At 40.0% G+C, this 21,666-nt stretch overlaps 2 protein-coding genes across 2 annotated transcripts in view; both read right to left on the bottom strand.

Moving 5' to 3' along the window:
- Positions 1-2,880: 2,880 nt before the first annotated feature.
- On the bottom strand, positions 2,881-6,850 carry KBTBD7 (kelch repeat and BTB domain containing 7). The gene has a single exon (XM_032294802.1). It carries the CDS (start codon positions 6,461-6,463, stop codon positions 4,391-4,393), a length of 2,073 nt encoding a protein of 690 aa, XP_032150693.1. The 5' UTR covers positions 6,464-6,850; the 3' UTR covers positions 2,881-4,390.
- A 13,667-nt stretch (positions 6,851-20,517) lies between these two features.
- Positions 20,518-21,666, bottom strand: part of MTRF1 (mitochondrial translation release factor 1) — a 32,465-nt gene continuing 31,316 nt past the window's right edge. The window contains exon 9 of the mRNA XM_032294816.1: positions 20,518-20,905. Within this exon, the coding sequence (XP_032150707.1) occupies positions 20,792-20,905 (114 nt within the window). The 3' untranslated portion in view covers positions 20,518-20,791. The remainder of the gene's footprint in view (positions 20,906-21,666) is intronic.

Genomic DNA, 21,666 nt, shown 5'->3' with positions numbered 1-21,666 from the left:
TTCCCCTTATAGGATAGGGTCGTGCCCTCCCATCCCTCCCATCCTGATGGCTGGAATGTGGACATGAGGGTAAACCACCTTGGACCATGTGAAACAGGGTAACACCCCAAGGGCAGTAGAATAGGAAGAAAAACAAGCCTGGGTCTCAGATGAGTTTGTAGATCAGGATCCGCATAAAAGACTGGACTTTTATATGAGAAACCCATTTAAAGATCTATGAGGTCTGTTTTACATACAACCAACTTATGTGCTAACTAATGCATAAAGTGAGAGAGAACCTCGTCTTATGATATAGTCTCTGTACTAAGAAAGCCTTGAAGACATTGACACTCTGGATCAGGCTGTGCCTTAAAGTGACAACCACTGCTATTTACTAGGTTCCCCAAAATTAACAAATAATTTGTCCCTAAAAGAATATTCTTGATTAAGATATGGCAGGTCTAAGTAGCCAAAATTGCTTTGGCAGTGACAGTGTAAAAGAACTCTATTGGAGAGACTCCCCACAGCGTAGGAGAAAAGGTCTCAGATATGGAGGGGAAAAAATATGCAACACTATCTTTTCCCTACCTGGCTCTGTGCCTTGGACCATGTTGAGTCGACAAGGGTAAAGTGAGAAACAGAAGCTGTTGACAAAGGTCTAGGTGACAAAATAGCCCAGAGTTAAGAAAAGGGCTTAAAACCTATTGCCTATAAGGTACTCCTCTAAAATTTGGCAACTTCTCTGAACAGTACCTTTTTGTTGTTTTCATTTAAAAATTGGTTTGTATATACTTAATTCACTCTAAGGTTCTCAAATAGATTATCAATTCATTCTCTTGGGATTGCTTGTTATATTTGCTATAACAAATATTCTTTTAAAATTAGTTGTAAAGAAGAAACTGTTGAAGTTTCAAATAGATATGGGAAGCAGAGATTTGATGAAAGGATATTTACATTCTGGCTATCAGATTTTTGGATTTCAAAGACCAGTCAACTTTTTTTTAGTGTTTAGGGGACTGACATAAGGCTGAAAATTTTTTACATTTCCAATTTATGAACAATAAAACAAATTTAATAGAATAATTTTTGTTTTACAATTCATTAATTGTGTTTTGTAGTTTTTCACTTCAGCACAAATGGTAAAAATGACATCAGGCAAAGCACTGGTTCCTGGTTTAATGAGCAGGGGGTAACAAATTGATTATATTTTTTACTACACTTACTATAGATCCCTTTTAGGTACATGCACTTTTCCAACCAGTCGTTTTCCTATTTATGAAGAGACAATGAACTTTTGCTACTTAGATATATTTATAATAAAGAGCCATGATGTAAGTAGTTTTAAACATCTGAACCATGTATTTTTGATTTCATATACATTAGTGCACTTTGTCCTTTGAATAGTTTATATTTCATTACTCATTCTTGCATTAATCATGAGGAAATTTGAATTTCAGAAATATCAACTTTGCTTTTGTTCTGAGGTACTAATTTTCACATTTCTTTCAGATGGTGAATGTGTATTATTTCTTTAGCCCGATTTTGGGAATTACTCTTTCACCCTACAAACATTTGAGCTATATGTCTTGTGAAAAGTGCTAATTTCTTTTTGTAGCTATGTTCTTGAGACCTTGTCACAAGAGTTTTTTACCCTGGGTGTGTGGATGAACTTCAGAAATGTCATTATACCCTTAAAATTATGAAAATATGAACATATGCATTTTCCTAAAGAATGTGTCAAAAGTTTTCATCATATTCTCTATTAAGATCAAGGCACCAAAACTGAAAAACACTGCTCAACTAGAGGAGACATGAAGGGGCTATTATAACTTAAACTAAATCCTAAAACTAAATTTAAGCAAGTTATTTGCTAAATTAGTCTTCTATTTTACTTTTTTGAAAACAATTACTTATTGTTTGAATTTAAAAGCATATGAAATAAAACTAAATCTTACCAATGGCAGTCCTACAAATGACATTATAGTGAGCATTTGTTAAAAGATGTACTAATTGGAAAACTTACAAAAGGGTTCTTGTCATGAAGATATTTCAACACTGCTAGTTCACTGCACAGCGAGAATTTTATACATTTAGCAGAACCACTGAATCAGAAAGTCAGGAAACCTGGGTTCTAGTACCAGTTTTATTTATAACTAACCATGTACAAATAACTTATCTATGAAATAATGGCTAACATCTACTCCTTAATTCACAAATATATCACAAAACCAAAATCCCTTCCAAAGAAAACCTCACTGTAAACCAAGTCATTCCCACCATGTAGGCTAGGCTTTAATTCAAAGGTTGAGAAAGACAAATTGGAGCATTTGTCTTGTGTTTATCAGTTGCATACTTTAATTCTGCAGATGGATAATCTGGCTGAGATAGGCATTGCCATCTCTCAATTTTTACAAAACAAAAAGCTACCAACAAGAAGTTAATGGTGAAGAAAAATTTGGCTCAAAAATAATGCAATTGAGAAACAGCTTTGTATTAAGTGCAGTACTTATAACATCCCTGCTGTCAAAAGAACAAAATTTATTCTTAGGTCGCTAAAGCATGTTTACCCTTTTGAAGAAACATATACTGCTAGGGCAGGCATATTACTTCACTAGAAATAAACAGGAAGGTCTTGTAGATTGTTCAAATGGCCAATCAAAATGACTGAGAAACATTATTGTGCTTTGTTTTGTTTCTTTATCCTTTCTCTTTCCTTTTTATTCATTCAAAAATTCAGTTCCCCATCCTAGACCAGACTGTCCTCTGCCAGGCTGTAAGAAAAGTTAGCATTCTGTCACTAGAGAATAAACATAGAAGAAACATAGAAGGATATCCTTGTTAAAAAGGATATCCTTTTTAACAAGAGGAATTAGCATGTTACTGAATAAAGAATCAGGAAGATAATTCTAATTGGATATAGAAAAATTTATACACCATAAACATCTATATATGTACACCATTTATCATATATACGTATTGTGACAACCATATGTATTAATAAACCTTCAAAAGGTAAGCACCTATATTTCCTGTAATTAACAATGTCAGTTTTGTGCAATTTAGTCAATATTTATGGACTTTCCCTTACATACGGTAACAAAGAGACTGAAACATGGTTCCCAGAGAAACACAGAACATATACAAATCTCATAATAAAAAAAACCATGTATACCACTGTTTAGGGAAATATTTTAGAGGAAACATACTTTCACTACTGGCCCCAAATGCCATCATCCATTTAGGTTGTTCAGTGTCAACTTTTCATACAAAAATACTTTCAAGCTGATAATTAAGAACATTTACAGTGACTTACAAAAGGGACAATATTCCAATGCTACACAAAACAGTTCTATAATACACAGCTTAAAGTTTTAAAGTTCTTTGCTGGCACTTGATTTTTTTTTATAGCTGATAGACACAATAACTACTGATCTGAGTAAAATACTGTTTTTAGCTTATATGTATGTTCTAAACCATATTACCTCACAAAAACAGTAAAGAATAAATCACTTTCTGTTGAAGAATCCTTTAGAACAAACACCAAACCTATACAGCCAAAATATTTTACGGAGGCAAATAAACATTTTAAGACAAGCCATGACCAATGGATAAAAATTTACATTACCCAATTATATGTTCAGGAATTGTTCCTCTGACTCAATAAAGCATGTATTGGGCATAGATTAAAAATTCAAATGTAAAAAGCAAGTTACCTTTTGTTTTGTTTTGGTTTGGTTTAGAAGGGTGTGTAATTCTGATTTATTATTATTATTATTTTTTTACTTTCTGTGAGCTTGTGAGGCCATTCTGCACATTATCAAAATGAAATCACTATTCAGTAACCTTAAAATACATATATCCAATTTTTTTTCTTTGTAGAAGAAAACCAAAATAATTTTACAAACTATATTTAACTTAGAATATAAAGAACTGACTAGTGTAAGATTTTGAAAATCTACCACTTTCATTATTTTGAAGGAAAGTACTCATCCTTCAAAACCCCATTAACAATTCCTAGTCCAGTTTTCTATTATACAAATTTAGAAGATAAATTCTTTGTGGCACTAAAGAAAACTAAAATTAACAGGAGACTGAATTAATAAAAAAATAAGCACACTAATCAAAACAATCCACTGTGGAATGAATATCTGAACCAGGAAAAAACCTACCAAGCATCCCGATCAATTATATAGTTCTTGTTTGCATATTTTAATTTTGGACTTTTAGCACGGTAAATTATTAAACAGGTTGATTTCATGGACTTTTTAAACCCTGTAGTATTTCAAAATATTACCCTTTCTAAACCAAATCTGTGGTCGTAATCAATGTTTTTTTTCCAAGAAAAAGAAAGGATATCTTTTTAACATACATTCCATAGCAGTAGAAACATCTTAGTGTCTCAAAATACTATTTACAAAGAACCCTGCTGATCCTGTGCATTTCGCTGAGGTGCTACTTGCACCCAGACTTCATCATCTGAAAAAGAACTTGAACTTCCTGACTCAGAGTCCAGTTCACTGAATCCATCTAAGTCCCATTCAGTACTAGACTCACTCCGTGCATCATCTTCCTCAGTAATGAAACTCTGACCAGGTTCAAGGCAGGAAGGATAAACTCGAGCACAAAGGCAAATAAAGCCAGAGTCAAACTGCAAAAGGCCTAACATGGTACCTATATTAATCCACTGATCTTCCCTAGTATCATACTCATACACTGTCACTCGGTTTTTTTTCCATTGTGGGGTTGTAGAAGTGATGAGCAGCAACTTTTGGTCATGATTGACAATCTGGTAGTTGTGGGTTTCTGAATCCAAAGGAATATTACTAATCCGCCTCCATTCTCCCCTAGCTGGGTTGTAGACCTTCATGACTGGGATGTCACAGATACAATAGATTTCATCATTGAAGACACATGCTTCCTGAAAGTCACTGCGTTTAAGAGAAGCACAGTTTAGCCACATATTGTGGCTAGGATCATAGCAGAGCATGCGCTTACTGTTGACAGCATAAAGATAGTTCTGAACCACTATGAGTTCAAAGGAATAGAAGGAATGAGGGACAGGAGCCACCAATGCCCACTGGTTTCTCTGAACACTGTAGCATTCCACTTCCTTCAATTTAACTCCAGTAATAGGGTCCCGTCCCCCCAAGATGTAGATGTAGCCATTGAGATATGCTACATCCATGCCCTCACGACACAGCAAGCGATCTGCAAGTTGTTGCCAACTATTCTGAGCTGGTTTATACACCCAGAGATCTTTCCTGGGCTGGGCAGCTAGATAGATGTCATGGTCTGGGGAGACACAGACAGCTGAGGAGGTGATAGTCTTAGTGTGGGCAAAGCTGGTTAAAGGTGATGGCATTGTGTAAATGTCCCCTGAGTAAGGGTCATAGCAGAGAAAGGGATCTCTGGGGTGTCCAAAGAAGATCACCATCTCCTTGGCACACATACCCAGCCTCTGAGGTGGATTTTCTGCTGCAGGTACAACAGAGTTGCTGTTGTTGCTGCTGCTGCTGCTGCTGCTGCCGCTGCTGCTGTTTGGCACTGGCACCACAGACTTGTACAACAGGTCACCATAGCGCATCTGCAGGGCCCCTTCAATAACGTCCAGGCAGTACTTCTTCACTATGGGCTTGGTCAGCAGCCCTTCTAAGTAGTCCTGATCTTCTTCAGTGAAGTGCATCCAGCGCACGCACTTGAAGACTTCTGCAGCACTGGGACCCCGCTCTTTGGGAGCAGCTTCCAGCCACTGCACTGCTACATGGCATACAGTCCGCTCACTCTCTATGTCCAGGCTATCCAGGCGCAGAACAGCCAGCAGCTGGGCCAGGGTCAGATCTGCTAGAGTCTCCTCCCTAATCGAACCCATTCGGCTGAGCTGCTTGAAGTTGTGAGCTATGTAGGACTGGGCCTGAGATCGCAGCTTGTGATGGTCAAAGGCGTCTGCAAACTTGAGGATGGCAGTGCAGTTGGTCAGGTCAAGACGTCGAGCTAAGAAGGAGGCACAGGCTTCCCGCACATACTCCAGCTGTAGCATGTCAGAGGCCGCGTACAGGCGCTGCACGTTGGCCTCACTGAGAGACACACGACCCGTGTAGCAGTAGTCGACCAGCACCTCGAAGGACTCGGCGTCCACATCGTGTATGGTCACGCTGGCCTGCTGGCTCTCATACATGCCACCTGTGAACATGCTCTTGAAGTAGGGACACGCAGCTGCTAGCACATTGCGGTTGCAGGAAAAGAGGCGACCCGTGCCAGGCCCGCTGCCAGGCGTCACCACCTCGATGGTCACATCACACAGCAGCCGCGCATCATAGAAAGACTTGAGCTGTGCCAGCAGGGCTGCAGAATGGGCCGTGTCCTTTAGTTCCTCTGGACCCGTGAAAAAGGCCGAAACCGAGGGCTTGGAAATCCTCTTGGGCCGCCTCCCACCGCGGGGACTGGCGAGGCGGCGAGAGCGCGGGGCGTCCTCCCGGGACTGCATGGTGGAGATGGCGACTGGCGCTGAAGGCGAGAACGGCTGCAGGACCCGGCTCTGGCTCCTCCTCACCCTTCCCTCGCTGACGCTAAGACAAGCCGCTTCCTGGAACAGACTGCGGCACGGACCTTACTCCTGAATTCTGCCCTACCCCGCGGTGAGGCCTCCCTTTATCGCGTAGACAGTGGCTGACTCACCCTCTCTCACTTCCGCGCCCTTTCTCCGCCTCCGCTCGCCCTCACAGGACCCGCTGGCTTGGAGCCGCGGAAGCCCCACTGCCGCGCTGGCGATCCCGCTAGGCGCCCAGGAGAACTACCGTTCCCGGGTTGCCTTTCGCGCCCGGAGGCCTGCTGGGGCTCTCGGACGCCCGGGCCAACACCGAGGAAAGAAACCGCTTTGCATGTTGGGAGTAGTAGTTTGTGTAATATCGCGATCTTTCCTTTCGTTGACTGCGCTAACAGAAGTAGAAATTAATACTCCTGGATTTAATGGTGAAGAACGAGGTCTCACTATTGTTGCCAGGCTGCTCTCGAACTCCTGGGGCTCAAATGATCCTCCTCATTCGGCCTCTCAAAGTGCTGGTATGACAGGCGTGAGCCACTGCGCCCTGCCAATATTTCATAGGGTTTTGTGGGGTTGAATGTTATGTTACACAGGATGCTTAGATATGTGTATTTTTTGATTAGAAGAATAATTAATCAATCACTACCCCGTGCCTAGAATGTAGTCAATAATTGTTATTCTCTTTTATAATTTATGATAAGTGAGGCACCCACTAATTTGAAACCAAGTATTTTTTTTAAACTGCAAAATGTTAACAAAACTTCCAGTTTTTAATTTTTATTTTTTTGAGAGGTTCTGAAGAGTATTAATATTTTCAATTTATTTATTTTTTTTTTGATTTTTTAAAATTTTTTTTGAAGACGGGGTTTCACTATGTTGGTCAGGCTGGTCGTGAACTCCCGACCTCAGGTGATCCACCCACCTTGGCCTCCAAAGTGCATGGATTACAGGCGTGAGCCACCATGCCTGGCCCAATATTTTCAATATTAAATGATATATATTGGTCTCATTTAACAAGGATGTCTTAGATGACTAGGCTGAGGTCCTAAAGAACAGTATTAATAGATGGCCTCAAATATGCAAATTGGGCATATACAAATAAACGCCCTGTACTTCCACTCCCAGGCAGTTGCCCAAGGGAAACGAAAACATGTATCCACAAAAACACTTGTGTAAGTATCTTCATAATAATGTTAATGACAAAGCTGGTCCCTTGAAGATGGAGTTTTTCCCTGTTCTAGGTCATGAAGCCAAGACGCGAAACTGAAAGTGAGCATCAGGCAGTGCAGGTGTTATTCCATGACCATGGAATTGAGAAGCAGGAGCGTGGGTCACAAATCAATTTCTCACCTCCTAAGAGCCAGGAAGTCACAGATACAGGGCATCTTTGATGAAGGGGATGGGTATTAAAAGCCAGGGGTGCGGCTGGGTCCAGTGGCTCACACCTGTAATCCCAGCACTTTGGGAGGTTGAGGGGGGCAGATTGCTTAAGCCCAGGACTTCCAGACCAGCCTGGGAAACATGGTGAAACCCCATCTCTATTCTACAAAAATACAAAAATTAGCCAGCTGCGCTGGTGGGCGCCTGTAATCCCAGCTACTCGGGAGACTGAGGCAGAAGAATCACTTGAATCGGGGAGGCGGAGGTTGCAGTGAGCCCAGATTGCACCACTACACTCCAGCCTGGGCAACAGTGAGACTTCGTCTCAAAAAAGAAAAAGCAAGGAGAGGAATAATCGTGTTTTTTCTGGGCGTGTGTGAAGAACTTGGAAACCAGAGTGCCACATTACTTTTTGTCCTTTTATGGTTTCTTCTGGTCATTGTCATGGTAATTGTCAACTGTCATGCAGCTGGCAGGAGTGTCATTCAACATAGAGATGAGATCATAATGAAGTTACAGGTGCTTCAGTGGTCAAATGAGCTGACATCTTGGATCCCACCAGTCTTTGCCAGTTTCGTCACAGTGAGAAACTTCTGATCTCAGGCATTCTGTTTTTTAAAGATAAGTAGAGTTAAGGTAAAGTAGAAATTCACTTAGGCCACTAAACAGTATACTGGTTAACAATAGCTTTATCCATAGTATCCAAAAAGTAGGAACAATCCAAATATACATCAACAGGACAGGAGAATGAAAAAAATTGTAGCATATGTATTAGTTCATTTTTATGCAGCTGATAAAGACATACCTGAGACTGGATAATTGAGAAAAAGAGGTTTAATGGACTCACAGTTCCACATGGCTGGGGAGGCTTCACAATCATGGCAGAAGGGGAAAGGCATATCTTACATGGCGGCAGGTAAGAGAGAATGAGAAAAAATATTGGGCCAAGCAAAAAGGGAAAACCCTTTATAAAACTCTCAGATCTCGTGAGACTTATTCACTACCACAAGAACAGTATAGAGGAAACCACCCCATGATTCAATTCTCTCCCACTGGGTCCCTCCTATAACACGTGGGAATTATAAAAGCTACAATTCAAGATGAGGTTTGGGTGAGGACACAGCCAAACCATATCAGCATATTCCTATAGTGTAAGAGTACTCAGAAATAAGAAAGAACCTCTGATATATGTAATAATGTGGATGATTCTCAAAAATTTTATGTTGAACAAAAGAAGCCAGATACACAAGGGTACTGATCATTTGTGTGAAGTTCCAGAACACTGAAAATAAGCTTTGATGAATAGAGGCTTCCTCTCTTGGGTAAGGAGTAGTGGGAGGGTGGCAACTTACTAGACCGACTAGAAAGGAACATGAGGAAATGTCTAGGGCTGATGCAAATGTTTTCTTCTAGACTGACCTGGTGGTTACATGGGTGAATGTAATCGTGAAACTCTATGAACTGTACTCTTCAGATCTGTGCATTTTATGTTCTGTAACCATCTTCTCAGAAATAGCCACTTTATAATTGCTGGCATTAAATATAATTGGAGAATTCTTTACCAGGAAGTTATTATGAAGATAGTTTAGTCATAAAACAAAGGCTACTGTCATCTAGAGGTGTATAGGCCAACATCGGTCCAATTCATACAAATGATATCCACAGATCTGGTGTTCCATACACCTGGAACTTGAGACCCTCTGAGTAATCTTCAAGGATTTCAGCATGCTGCACTTTCAAATTTTTAAAGTATGTGAGTGCCTAACATTCTATTCAAGTATTTTTCATTTCTGCCACAACTGTATTGATAACATACTCCTTATTATCTGTGGTCCCTCAAATCTTGTAATTTACATAATCCTCTGCAATAGAATCCACATTCTTCCTGGCAGGAAGATAAAAGCTGCTTTTGTTTGGTCATTACATCTCACTCATCAACAAAACATGGTTTTAGTTCTTCAGAAATCTTTAACTTCAATTCTGTTCATGAATGTTTTCAACAGCAGCATCTACTGGGGCTCTTCTGAGGAGGCTGAGGTATCTCATTGGTATTGCTCCATTTCTACTTCCACGTGATTTCAGCATTTTTCCCTTGCAGACCAGATGTCTTTTTTGCTGGTGCAGCCCCTCTCCTTCTCCCCTGTGAATTTTGTTCCTGATTTACTTCTTGAAGTTCCCCCTGTTTCTACAGTTTGGTGTTCATGTACCTGAATACTCTTACTTTGTGGAACCCATTAATCCCAATTTTCATCCCAGCCACTGTAATGTATAAGTATGTCACCTGATGGTCCTTGATGGCAAGTTTTACACACTTTGCTTCATAAAGAGGCCCATGAAAACACAGCACCTACTCACCTCAGAGTTTAGGCTTCAGTGCCATTTATAAGTAATAACCCAACTCCCTTCTCCTACCTCACTCAGCTACCACTCCCTATGCTGTAACCCACCCAACTCAGCGTCAGGTAGGCTGTCAGGCACTGCCAGCTCTACAGCCTGGGTCCATCAGTATTGTTTTTACTTTGATTTTTAAGTGAAGTTTTGAAACTGTTCACTCCTTTATTTCTATATTGAAAATGATTTCTGTTATGGTTTGACTGTCCCATTCAAAAATGTTGAAACATAATCCCCAATGTGGCAGTATTGAGAGGTGGGGCCTTTAATAGGTGATTGAATCACGAGGGCCCTGCCCTCATGAATGGATTAATCTATTTATGGATTAATGGGTTAACAGGTTAATGGATTAATGGAACAATAGGCTAATGGATTAATGAGTTATCGTGGGAAAGGAACTGGTGGCTTTATAAGAGAGACTTGAGCTAGCAGGCTCAACTCCCTCTCACCTTGTACTGCCTCGGGATTCTGCAAACTATCCACCAGCAAGAAGGCCCTCACCAAATGTGGCCCCTTAACCTTGGATTTCTCAGCTTCCAGAACTGTAAGAAACACATTCCTTTGTTGTTGTTGTTGTTGTTGTTTTGAGACATCTGTGCTTTGTCACCCACGCTGGAGTGTAGTGGCATGATTTCGGCTCACTGCAACCTCCGTCTCAAGGGTTCCAGTGATTCTCCTGCCTCAGCCTCCTGAGTAGCTGGGTTTACAGGCATGTGCCACCACGCCCGGCTAATTTTTTGCATTTTTAGTAGAGATGTCGCAATGTTGACCAGGCTGGTCTCGAATTGCTGGCCTCAAGTGATCTACCTGTCTCGGCCTCCCAAAGTGCTATTACAGGCGTGAGCCACCGTGCCCGGCCAAATTCCTTTTCTTTATGTTACCCAATTACAGGTATTCTGGTATGTGCAACAGAAAATGGACTAATACAACTCCGCACTGCCTTTAGTCATTGGCTGCCATGAGAGTTTTTATGGATCCACTCTCCCCTACCTCAGTTGGAGGGTATAGTGAGTGGGCTGCCTTAGGGTATGACTTCTGTTCCACATTAGTTCGTGGCAGCTAACTTTGTTTCAAACCTGTTATATACCTTTTTTTTTTTTTTTTTTTTTTTTTTTTGAGATGAAGTCTCACTCTGTGGCCCAGGCTAGCAGTGGTGAGATCTTGGCTCACTGCAACCTCGCCTCCCGGGTTCAAGAGATTCTTCTGCCTCAGCCTCCTGAGTAGCAGGGACTACAGGCGCATGTCACTACGCCTGGCTAATTTTTGTATTTTTAGTAGAGATGGGGTTTCACCATATTGGCCAGGCTGGTCTCGAATTCCTGACCTTGTGATCTGCCTGCCTCTGCCTCCCAAAGTATTACAGGTATGAGTCACTGAGCCCAGCCTGATACTTTTTTTTTTTTTTTTTTTAAGAGATAGGGTCTCATTATGTTGCCCAGGCTGGTCTCAAATTCCTGAACTCAAGTAATTATCCCACCTCAGCCTCTAACTTTTCATTTTATTATTTAAAAACTTGTATTGAAGTATAGCATACACTACCTGGACACTGTGGCATGGGCCTGTAGTTCCAGCTACTCAGGAGGCTGAGGTGGGAGGATTGCTCGAGTTCAGGAGATGAAGATTTCAGTGAGTTGGGATCATGCCACTGCACTCCTGCCTGGGCAACAAAGCAAGATGCTGTCTAAAAAAATAAAAATAAAAATAAAAAAGAAAGAATGTATATGAAATATAGCATACATATACACACAGAAAATAGGACAAATCAAAATTGTAAATGCAATGAATTGTCACAAAATAAATACACCTGTGTAACCTCTGCTCAGGTCAAGAAATAGAACATTACCAGCATCCCAGAGGCTCCACTTCCCCAACTCCAACCCAAGTGCCCCTAATTGCCATTATGCATCACAAAGTGAGAGTCACACTTTAAAAAATAATTTCTTTTAATTTTTTGACTGTCAGTAGTAGTTTGGCTATTCTAGGTCTTTTGTAGTTCTGTATAATTTTTAGAATTGCTTTTTCTATTTCTGTGAAGAATATCATTGGTATTGTGATAGGGATTGCACTGAATCTTTAGATTGCTTTGGGTAGTATGGCCATTTTAACAATATTCATTCTTCCAATCCATGAACATGGAATATGTTTCCATTTTTTGGGTGTCCTCTTCAATTTCTTTCATCAGTGTTTTATAGCTCTCATTATAGAGATCTTTCACTGCTTTGGTTAATTCCAAGATATTTTATTTGTAGATGTTATAAATGGGATTACTTTCTTGATGTCTTTTTCAGATTGTTCACTGGTGGTATTCTTCACAGAAATAGAAAAAAAATGCTACTGACTTTGTATCCTGCAACTTTACTGAATTTATCAGTTCTAATAATTTTTTGGTGGAGTCTAGATTTTTCCATATATAAGATCATATTTGCAAACAAGGACAATTTGCCCTCTTCCTTTCTAATTTGGATGCCCTTTATTTCTTTCTCTTGTCTGATTGCTCTAGCCAGGACTTTCAGTAATATGTTGAATAACAGAGGTGATAGTGGACATCCTTGTTGTGCTCCAGATCTTAAAGGAAAGACTTCCAGTTTCCTCATTGAGTATGATACTAGCTGTGGGGCTGTCATACATGGCTTTTATTATGTTGAGGTCATGTTCCTTCTGTACCCAGTTTTCTGAGGGTGTTTTTTTAAACATGAAGGAATGTTGAGTTTTATCAAATGCTTTTTCAGCATCAATTGAAATGGTCATATGGTTTTTGTCCTCCATTCTGTTAATATGATGTAGCACATTGATTGATTTGCATAAGTTGAACCATCCTTGAATCTCTGGGACAAATCTCACTTGGTCATGATGAATGATTTTTTTTTAAATGTGTTGCTGAATTCAGTTTGTTAGTATTTTGTTGAGGATGTTTGCATCAATATTCATCAGGGATATTGGCTTGTATTTTTTTTAAGTGTGTTTGTCTGATTTTGGTACCAAGGTAATACTGGCCTCATAGAATGAGTTTGGAAGTATTCCCTCCTCCTCTATTTTTTCAGAATTGTTTGAATAGGATTGGTGTTCATTCTTTAAATATTTAAATGTTTGGTAGAATTCAGCAGTGAAGCCATCGGGCCCCAGGCTTTTCTTTGCTGGGAGACTTTTTTTTTCTTTTTTTTACAGCTTTGATCTTGTTACTTGTTATTGATCTGTCCAGGTTTTGGATTTCTTCATGGTTCAATCTTGGTAGGTTATATATGTCTATGAAGTTATCCATTTCCTCTAGATTTTCCAATTTATTGGTATATAGTTGTTCATAGTAGCCAGTAATGATCCTTTGAATTTCTGCAGTATCAGTTGTAATATCGCATTTTTAACCTCTGATTTTATTTATCTGGGTCTTCTCTCTTTTGTCTTAGTCTGCCTAAGGTTTGTCAATTTTATCTTTTCAAGAAACCAGCATTTCATTTCATTGATCTTTTGTATTGTTTTCTTCATTTCAATATCATTTATTTGTGCTCTATCTTTATTATTTCTTTTATTCTACTAATTTTGGGTTTGGTTTGCTCTTGCTTTTCTAGTTCTTTAAGATGCACCACTAATTTATTTATTTGAAGTTTTTCTTTTATTATGGTGTAGGTACTTGTAGCTATAAATTTCCCTCCTAGTACTGTTTTCACTGTATCCCATAGGTTTTGGCATGTTATGTTTCCATTATCATTTGTTTCAAGAAATTTTTCAATTACTTTCTTAATTTCTTAATTGACTCATTGGTCATTCAGGAGCATATTGTTTAATTTCCATGTATTTGTATGGTTTCCAAAATACCTCATTATTCATTTCCAGTTTTATTCCACTGAGGTAAGAGAAGATGCTTGATTTTATTTCACTTTTTAAAAAAATGTTTTAAGACTTGTTTTGTGTCTGGGCACGGTGGCTCAAGCCTGTAATCCCAGCACTTTGGGAGGCCAAGGTGGGTGGATCACGAGGTCAAGAGATCGAGACCATCCTGGTCAACATGGTGAAACCCCGTCTCTACTAAAAATACAAAAAATTAGCTGGGCATGGTGGTGCGTGCCTGTAATCCCAGCTACTCAGGAGGCTGAGGCAGGAGAATTGCCTGAACCTAGGAGGCGGAGGTTGCGGTGAGCCGAGATCGCGCCATTGCACTCCAGCCTGGGTAACAAGAGTGAAACTCTGTCTCAAAAAAAAAAAAAGACTTGTTTTGTGACCTAACATATGGTCTATCCTAAAGAATGATCCATATGCTGAGGAAAAGAATGTCTATTCTTCAGCCATGGTATGAAAAGCTCTGTAAATATTTATTAGTTCCATTTGTTTCTAAATGAATCAAGCAGAAGTTCTAGAACTGAAAAATGCAACTGACATACTGAAGAATTATGTCTGATGTTTGTTGGTTTTCTGTCTGGAAGTTCTGTCTAATACTTAAAGCTGGGTGTTAAAAGTCTCCTGCTAGTATTGTATTGATGTCTATTTCTCTTGAATTTTTTTTCTTTGTAGAGACAGGGTCTTGCTATATTTCCTGGGCTGTTCTTGAAATCCTGGGCTCAAGTGATCCTCCTGCCTTGGTCTCCCAACATGCTAGGATTACAGGTGTGAGCCACCATCTCCAGCAAATAATATTTGTTTTATATGTCTGGGTGCTTCCAGTGTCAGATGCATATATATTTACAATCATCATGTCCTCTTGCTGAATTGACCCCTTTATCATTGTACAATAACCTTCTTTGTCTCTTCTTACAGTTTTTTTCTTGAAATCTATTTTGTCTGTTATAAGTATAGCTATTCATGCTCTTTTTTGTTTCCATTGGCATGGAACATCCTTTCCCGTCCATTTATTTTTAATCTGTATGTATCTTTATAGGTAAAAAGTGCTTCTTGTAGGCAACAGATCATTGGGTCTTATTTTTTCATCCATTCTGCCACTCTATGTCTTTTTGTTGCACAATTTAGGCCGTTTACATTTAATGTTATTATTAATAATAAAGACTTACTTCTGCCATTCTGTGATTTGTTTTCTGGTTGTTTTGAGGTCTTCCCTTTTTTCCTTTACTTCCTTCCTGTCTTCCTTCACTTTTTAACTTTGTTTATTTCTCTTTATGTCTTATTGCACTGTCTTGAAATGTTGTAGTTACTATTTTTGATTGCTTCATCATTTAGTCTTTCTACTTAAGAGTAATTGACAACCCACAATTACAGTTTTATAATATTCTGTGTTTTCCTATGTGCTTACTATTACCAGTGAGATTTATACCCTCAGATGATTTCTGATTGCTCATTAACCTCCTTTTCTTTCAGATTGAAGGACTCCCTTTAGCTTTTCTTTCTTTCTTTCTTTCTTTTTTAAGGACAGGTCTGGTGTTGATGAAATCCCTCAGCTTTTTCTGTCTTTATTTTTCCTTCATGCGTAAAGGATATTTTTGCTGGATATACTATTCTAGAGTAAAAGTTTTTTCCTTCAGCACTTTATATATGTCATGCCACTCTCTCTCTGGTCTGTAAAGTTTCCACTGCAAAGTCTGCTTCCAGACATACTGGAGCTCCATTGTATATTGTTTCTTTTCTCTTGCTGCTATTAGGATCCTTTCTTTATCCTTGAGCTTTGGAAGTTTGATTAACGTCTTGAGGTAGTCTTCTTTGGGTTGGATTGGCATGCCATTCTATAACCTTTTTGTACTTGAATATTGATATCTTTCTTTAGGTTTGGGAAGTTCTGTGATATTATCTGTTTGAAAAAACTTTCTACCCAATCTCTTTATCTATTTCCTCAAGGCCAATCACAAATTTGCCGTTTTCAGGCTATTTTCTAAATCTTGTAGGTGTGCTTCATTCTTTCTGATTCTTTTTTGATCTCCTATATGTATTTTTTTTTCTTTGTGTGTGTGTGAGAGATGGACTTTCACTCTTGTTGCTCAGGCTGGAGTGCAGTGGCATGATCTCAGTTCACTGGAACCTCCGTCTCCTGGGTTCAAGTGATTCTCCTGCCTCAGCCTCCCAAGTAGCTGGGATTACAGGCATGCACCACCACACCCGGCTAATTTTTGTATTTTTAGTAGAGACAGGATTTCACCATGTTGGTCAGTCTGGTCATACACTCCTGACAGCCGAGGTGATCCACCCACCTTGGCCTCCCAAAGTGCTGGGATTACAGGCGTGAGCCACAGTGCTCCTCTGTGTATTTTCTAATAGACTGTCATCACTCTCACTAATTCTTTCTGCTTGTTCAGTTCTGCTATTAAGGGACTGGACTCTGATGCATTCTTCAGTATGTCAGTTGCATTTTTTGACTCTAGAATTTCTGCTTGATTCTTTTTAGTTATTTCAATCTCTTTGTTAAGTTTATCTCATAGAATTCTGAAATCCTTCTCAATGTTATCTCAATTTCTTTGAGTTTCCTGAAAACAACTATTTCGAATTCTGTCTGAAAGGTCATATCTCTGTTTCTTCCGAATTGGTCCCTGGTGCCTTATTTAGTTCATTTGGTGAGGTGATGTTTTCCTGGCTGGTGTTGATGCTTGTAGATGTTTGTCTGGGCAATAAAGAGTTAGGAATTTATTCTAGTCTTTGCAATCTGTGCCTGCCCTTCTTAAGAAGGCTTTCCAGGTATATAGAAAGACTAGGGCCCCAAGCTCAGTAATGCTGTGGTTCTTCCAGACTCGTAGAGGTCCCACCTTGGTGGTCTTGGATAAGATTAGGAAGAATTCTCTGGATTGCCAGGCAGAAACTCTTTTTCTTTTATTTTCTCCCAAACAGAGTCTCTCTGTGCTGAGCCACCTAGAACTGGGGGTGAGGTGATGCAAACACCCATGTGGCCACCATAACTGGAACTGCCCTGGGGCAGACATGAAATCAGCATAGCACTGGGTTTTGCCCAAAGCCCATTATAACCACCACCTGGCTACTGCCTATGTTTGTGCAAGGCCTTATGCCTCTACAATAAGCAGATGTTGAAGCCAACTAGGTTTGTGTCCTTCTCTTCAGGATGCTGAGTTCTCCCAGCCCCAGGCAGGTCCAGAGATGCTATCTGGGAGCCAGGGATTGGAGTAACTACCTTAGAAATATGTCTTACTCTCCTGCGACTAGGCTGGCACCCAAATCACAAGACAAAATCCTTCCCACTCTTCCCTCCCCTTTCCACAAGCAGAGGAGCCTCTCCCTGTGGCCACTGCCACCACTGACCCATGGCGAGTTCTGTCTGACCACCAATGTTCACTTAAGGCCCAAGGGATCTTCAGCCAGCTGTGGTGAATGTTGCCAGGCCTGGGACTTACCCTTCAGGGTAGTGAACTCTGGCACAGAGCAGGTCCAAAAATGCTATCCAAGAGTCTGGACCTGGGGACCCCAAGAGCCTGGACCTGGGGACCCCAAGAGCCCGTTGGTACTCTACACCACTGTGGCCAAACTGATACCTGAAGCTGGCACGTCTGAGTCTCACCCAAGGCCTGCAGCATACTGCCTGTGCATTGCTATTGGTTACTCAGGGCCCATGGGCTCCTTAGTCAGCAGGCGATGAAACCTGGCAAGAATGGGTACTTCCTTTAGGCAGAGGGTTCCCTTCTGGCCCAGGGTGTGTCTAGAAATGTTGTCTGGGAGCTAGGGCCTAGGATGGGGGCCTCACAATTCTGCCAGGTGCCCTGTCCTATTTTGGTTCAGTTGGTATCCAAGATGCAAGACAAAATCCTTACTCTTCCCTCTCCTCTCCTCTCCTCAAGCAGAAGGAAGGAGTCACTTTTGTTGTTGTGAGCTGCACTGCCTGGGGTTGTGGGAGGGGTTGCAGAAGCACTTCCTTAGCCACCCCAACTGGTGTCCCGTGTCCACTGGCTCTGCACTCAGCACAGAACAGGACTTACCTAGGAATTGCAGTCCCTGTGGTCTAGAGTGCTTTTCAGGTTTATTTAGGACCTCAGAACACTTTGGCCCACAGAGTTGAGGCTTGTTGAAATTCAAGTTCTGACTGCTGGGATGGGCAATTCCTCTCTGACTAGGGCTGATCGAGATGCTCCTTCTGTTGATGGATGGGCATCTGCTGAGTTTAACTCAGTTTTGCTTTCTGCTGTGACCAGGCAACACTGAGTTCAATGCAGGATCCCACAACCACTGTACTTTCTCTCAAGGGCACAACACCTGCTACTGCTAGAGGAATGGGGGAGTGGCAGTGTTACCAATTCAAGACTATCTTTCCTACCTTCTTTCAGTAATATGAAGTTAAAACCAGGTACTCTGATTGCTCACCTGATTTCTGGTTCTTTTGAAGTTGCTTTTTTTGTGTGTATAAAGACGTTAAATCAGTGTTCCTGCATTGGGGGACGATTGGTGAAGGCTTTTATATTCAGCCATCTTGCTCAGCCCTCTCCTGATTGAACTATTTCTTAAAAATTATTGTGGCTGGGCACAAAGGCTCACATGTGTAATCCCACTACTTTGAAAGGCTGAGGCAGGAGGATCACTAAGGCCAGAAGTTCAAGACCAGCCTCGGTAACGTAGCAACAACCCATCTCTACAACAAATAAAAAAATTATCTGGGCATGGTGGTGCATGCCTGCAGTCCCAGCTACTTTGGAGGCTAAGGTGGGAGGACTGCTTGAGCCCAGGATTCAAGGTTGCAGTGAGCTATGATCTTGCCACTGCACACCAGCCTGGGCAACAGAATGACACCTTGTCTCTAAAAGATTAAATAATTTATTTATTTTAAAGACTTTTCATTATGCTTGAATATTTTTTTGTGTTTTTTCTTTATGCTTGAATATTTTCAAAATAAAAATTAGGGAAAACATTTCTCTCTCATGTTTATATTCAAATAATTCCATTGGCCTTCAAACTCTAGCTAGTCTTTCTTAGCATATAAATTATTCTCTGAGGCATATCTAAAATAATAATTTCTCTTTTTTTCTTTTTTTTTAGAAGGAGGCTCACTCTATCACCCAGGCTGGAATGCAATGGCATGATCTCAGCTCACTGCAATCTCTACCTCCTAGGTTCAAGCGATTCTCCTGCCTCAGCCTCCCGAGTAGTTGGGACTACAGGCGCGTACCACCATGCCCAGCTAATTTTTGTGTTTTTATAGAGACGGAGTTTCAGCATGCTGACCAGGCTGGTCGTGAACTCCTGACCTCAGGTGATCTGCCTGCCTCAGCCTCCCAAAGTGTTGGGATTACAGGTGAGAGCCACTGTGCCCAGCCATTCCTCATTTTTAACTTCCAACTTCTTCAGAACAATTAATAAATATATCATGCCACTTTGTATTAACGGGTGATTTACATTTTTAAATCATTCAGTCAACTGCAAGCTCTTTAAGGTAAGGTCTGGATTTTATATAATGCTGCACAAAACTGATCTCAGTGTATTACTCATATTACACCACGTCTGTTAGTGGTTATTAAGTTAAGCCAGCAAACAGTAACTTTTTTACTCCAGCTTGCCAGGAGGAAAAAAAAAAAAATAGAAGTCAAGCAGAGAGTCTATCTAAAATATCAGCATATTGTTTGTACAGCATAAAATTCATACAGCAATCAAAGAGTTTTACAGTCTCTACCTAGATGCTCATTGTTATTGAATGACTCATATTCTTTATAAATTTTATTTAAAAGTTGCAGTCTAAGTCTTAACTTTAACATGATTAACAGTATTATGTTTTTTCTTTATGTTTTGAATTTTTTTTGTAGACATGGGGTTTATTTTGCCCAGGCTGGTCTTGAATTCTTGCCTCAAGAGATTATCCCCCTTTGGCCTTTCAAAGCACTGGATTACAGGCATAAGCCACCACTGTAGGCCAAAGTACTTTGTCTTTAAATAAGGGGTTTATAAGTGTATAAATCATATATCACTAAATTTTACCATATTTTCCTGAAGTAGTAGATAAAAAATAATTTTTTTTTTGAGACATAGTCTTGCTCTGTTGCCAGGCTGGAGTGCAATGGCATGTTCTCTGCTCACCGCAACCTCTGCCTCCTGGGTTCAAGCGATTCTCTTGCCTCACCCTCCAGAGTAGCTGGGATTATAAGTGTTTGCCACCATGCCCGGCTAATTTTTGTATTTTTAGTAGAGATGAGGTTTCACCATGTTGGCCAGGCTGGTCTCAAACTCCTGACCTCATGATCTGCTGCCTCAGACTCCCAAAGTGCTGGGATTATAGGCGTGAACCACCATGCCCAGCTGAAAAATACATTTAAATTAATTCATAGGTGGATGGGGAAAAAAGGCATATAATGAGAACAAGTGATCTGTCCTAAATCGCACAATCAATTCTCAATACTTTATATCTCTTTTCAATGATGCATGCTTGTTTTCTACTTGATGAGTTGGATTGTACTTTACAAGAAACCTAAAATAAATCGTTAGGTGAGGAAATGTGACTTTGATTCATTAAAAAATATATATTTATGCATAATGTATTCTTATACCTGTAATTTATAAATATTCATAAAGATTTCTATGCTTCAGTCTGTTTCTTGATATAGGTCTATTTCATTTATATAATCATAAATAATATGTCAGTATTTATTTTGCTGATTTAAGGTTTTCATCCAAAAGTTCAACAATGGCTTCTTCATCTGCTGATTGAAGCAGTCTCTGAATTAGCTGATCCAGGCTCTTCCCACCACATACAAATTCCTGGTAAAAGAGAGAGCTATAATGAAACCTGATAATTAGAAATACAAAGACTTTAATGTTTATTTCATTTCTTTGCAGTTATTATTTAATAACAATAAAAGATTACTGGCGTTCTACAATATAATGAACATGATTGGTAACTTGGGAAGATACCCCACTCTGCAGTAAGAATTAAGTTAGCATTTAATTTTAAAATAAATCTTCTGAGATTTGGATTTTTCTAACAACTCTGGAGATAACAAAATGAAGAGATCTAAATGGACTTTTGAAATTGACCACCTCCCTCTCTTTAATATTCCATTGGTTGGCTTTTATGACAATACCATTCTAGGCTCTCAAACCATCTTTGGGAGAACTGGTTTGTTGCTGAATTGTACCCTAAAAAAATGGCTTAATTCTTGTCCTGAAAATTCTACCCTTTTCACTCACGTTATTTCCCAAAGGAAAAAGACTGACAGGTCTCAATTCCTCTAGCATTTTGTTCCACAAGCATTTTGTGCATTAATGTGCATACTGCTCTTTGCCAACTCCTCTGGATGTGGCTTAGAGGAAGCCTCCCCCAACCATTTAGGACAAGAATTTCTGTATGTTTTATGTTGTAAATATTCTGTATGCTGTCTCCTCAGCAGGATATGGCTATCTTGCATAGGAAAATAGTAGCCATGTTGAAAAGGAGGAAAATATTTGCAAAGTTCCCTTTCCTCTGGAAACATACAGTATTAACCAAACATGTTTGGCCACATTGTTCTAATTACACCATG

This window comes from Sapajus apella, unplaced genomic scaffold (genome assembly GCF_009761245.1).
Source record: "Sapajus apella isolate SASKATOON/1434 unplaced genomic scaffold, GSC_monkey_1.0 scaffold32, whole genome shotgun sequence".
NCBI lineage: Eukaryota > Metazoa > Chordata > Mammalia > Primates > Cebidae > Sapajus > Sapajus apella.
The sequence above is the reverse complement of the archived record's forward strand: the minus strand, read 5'-3'. Positions and strand labels throughout refer to the sequence as shown.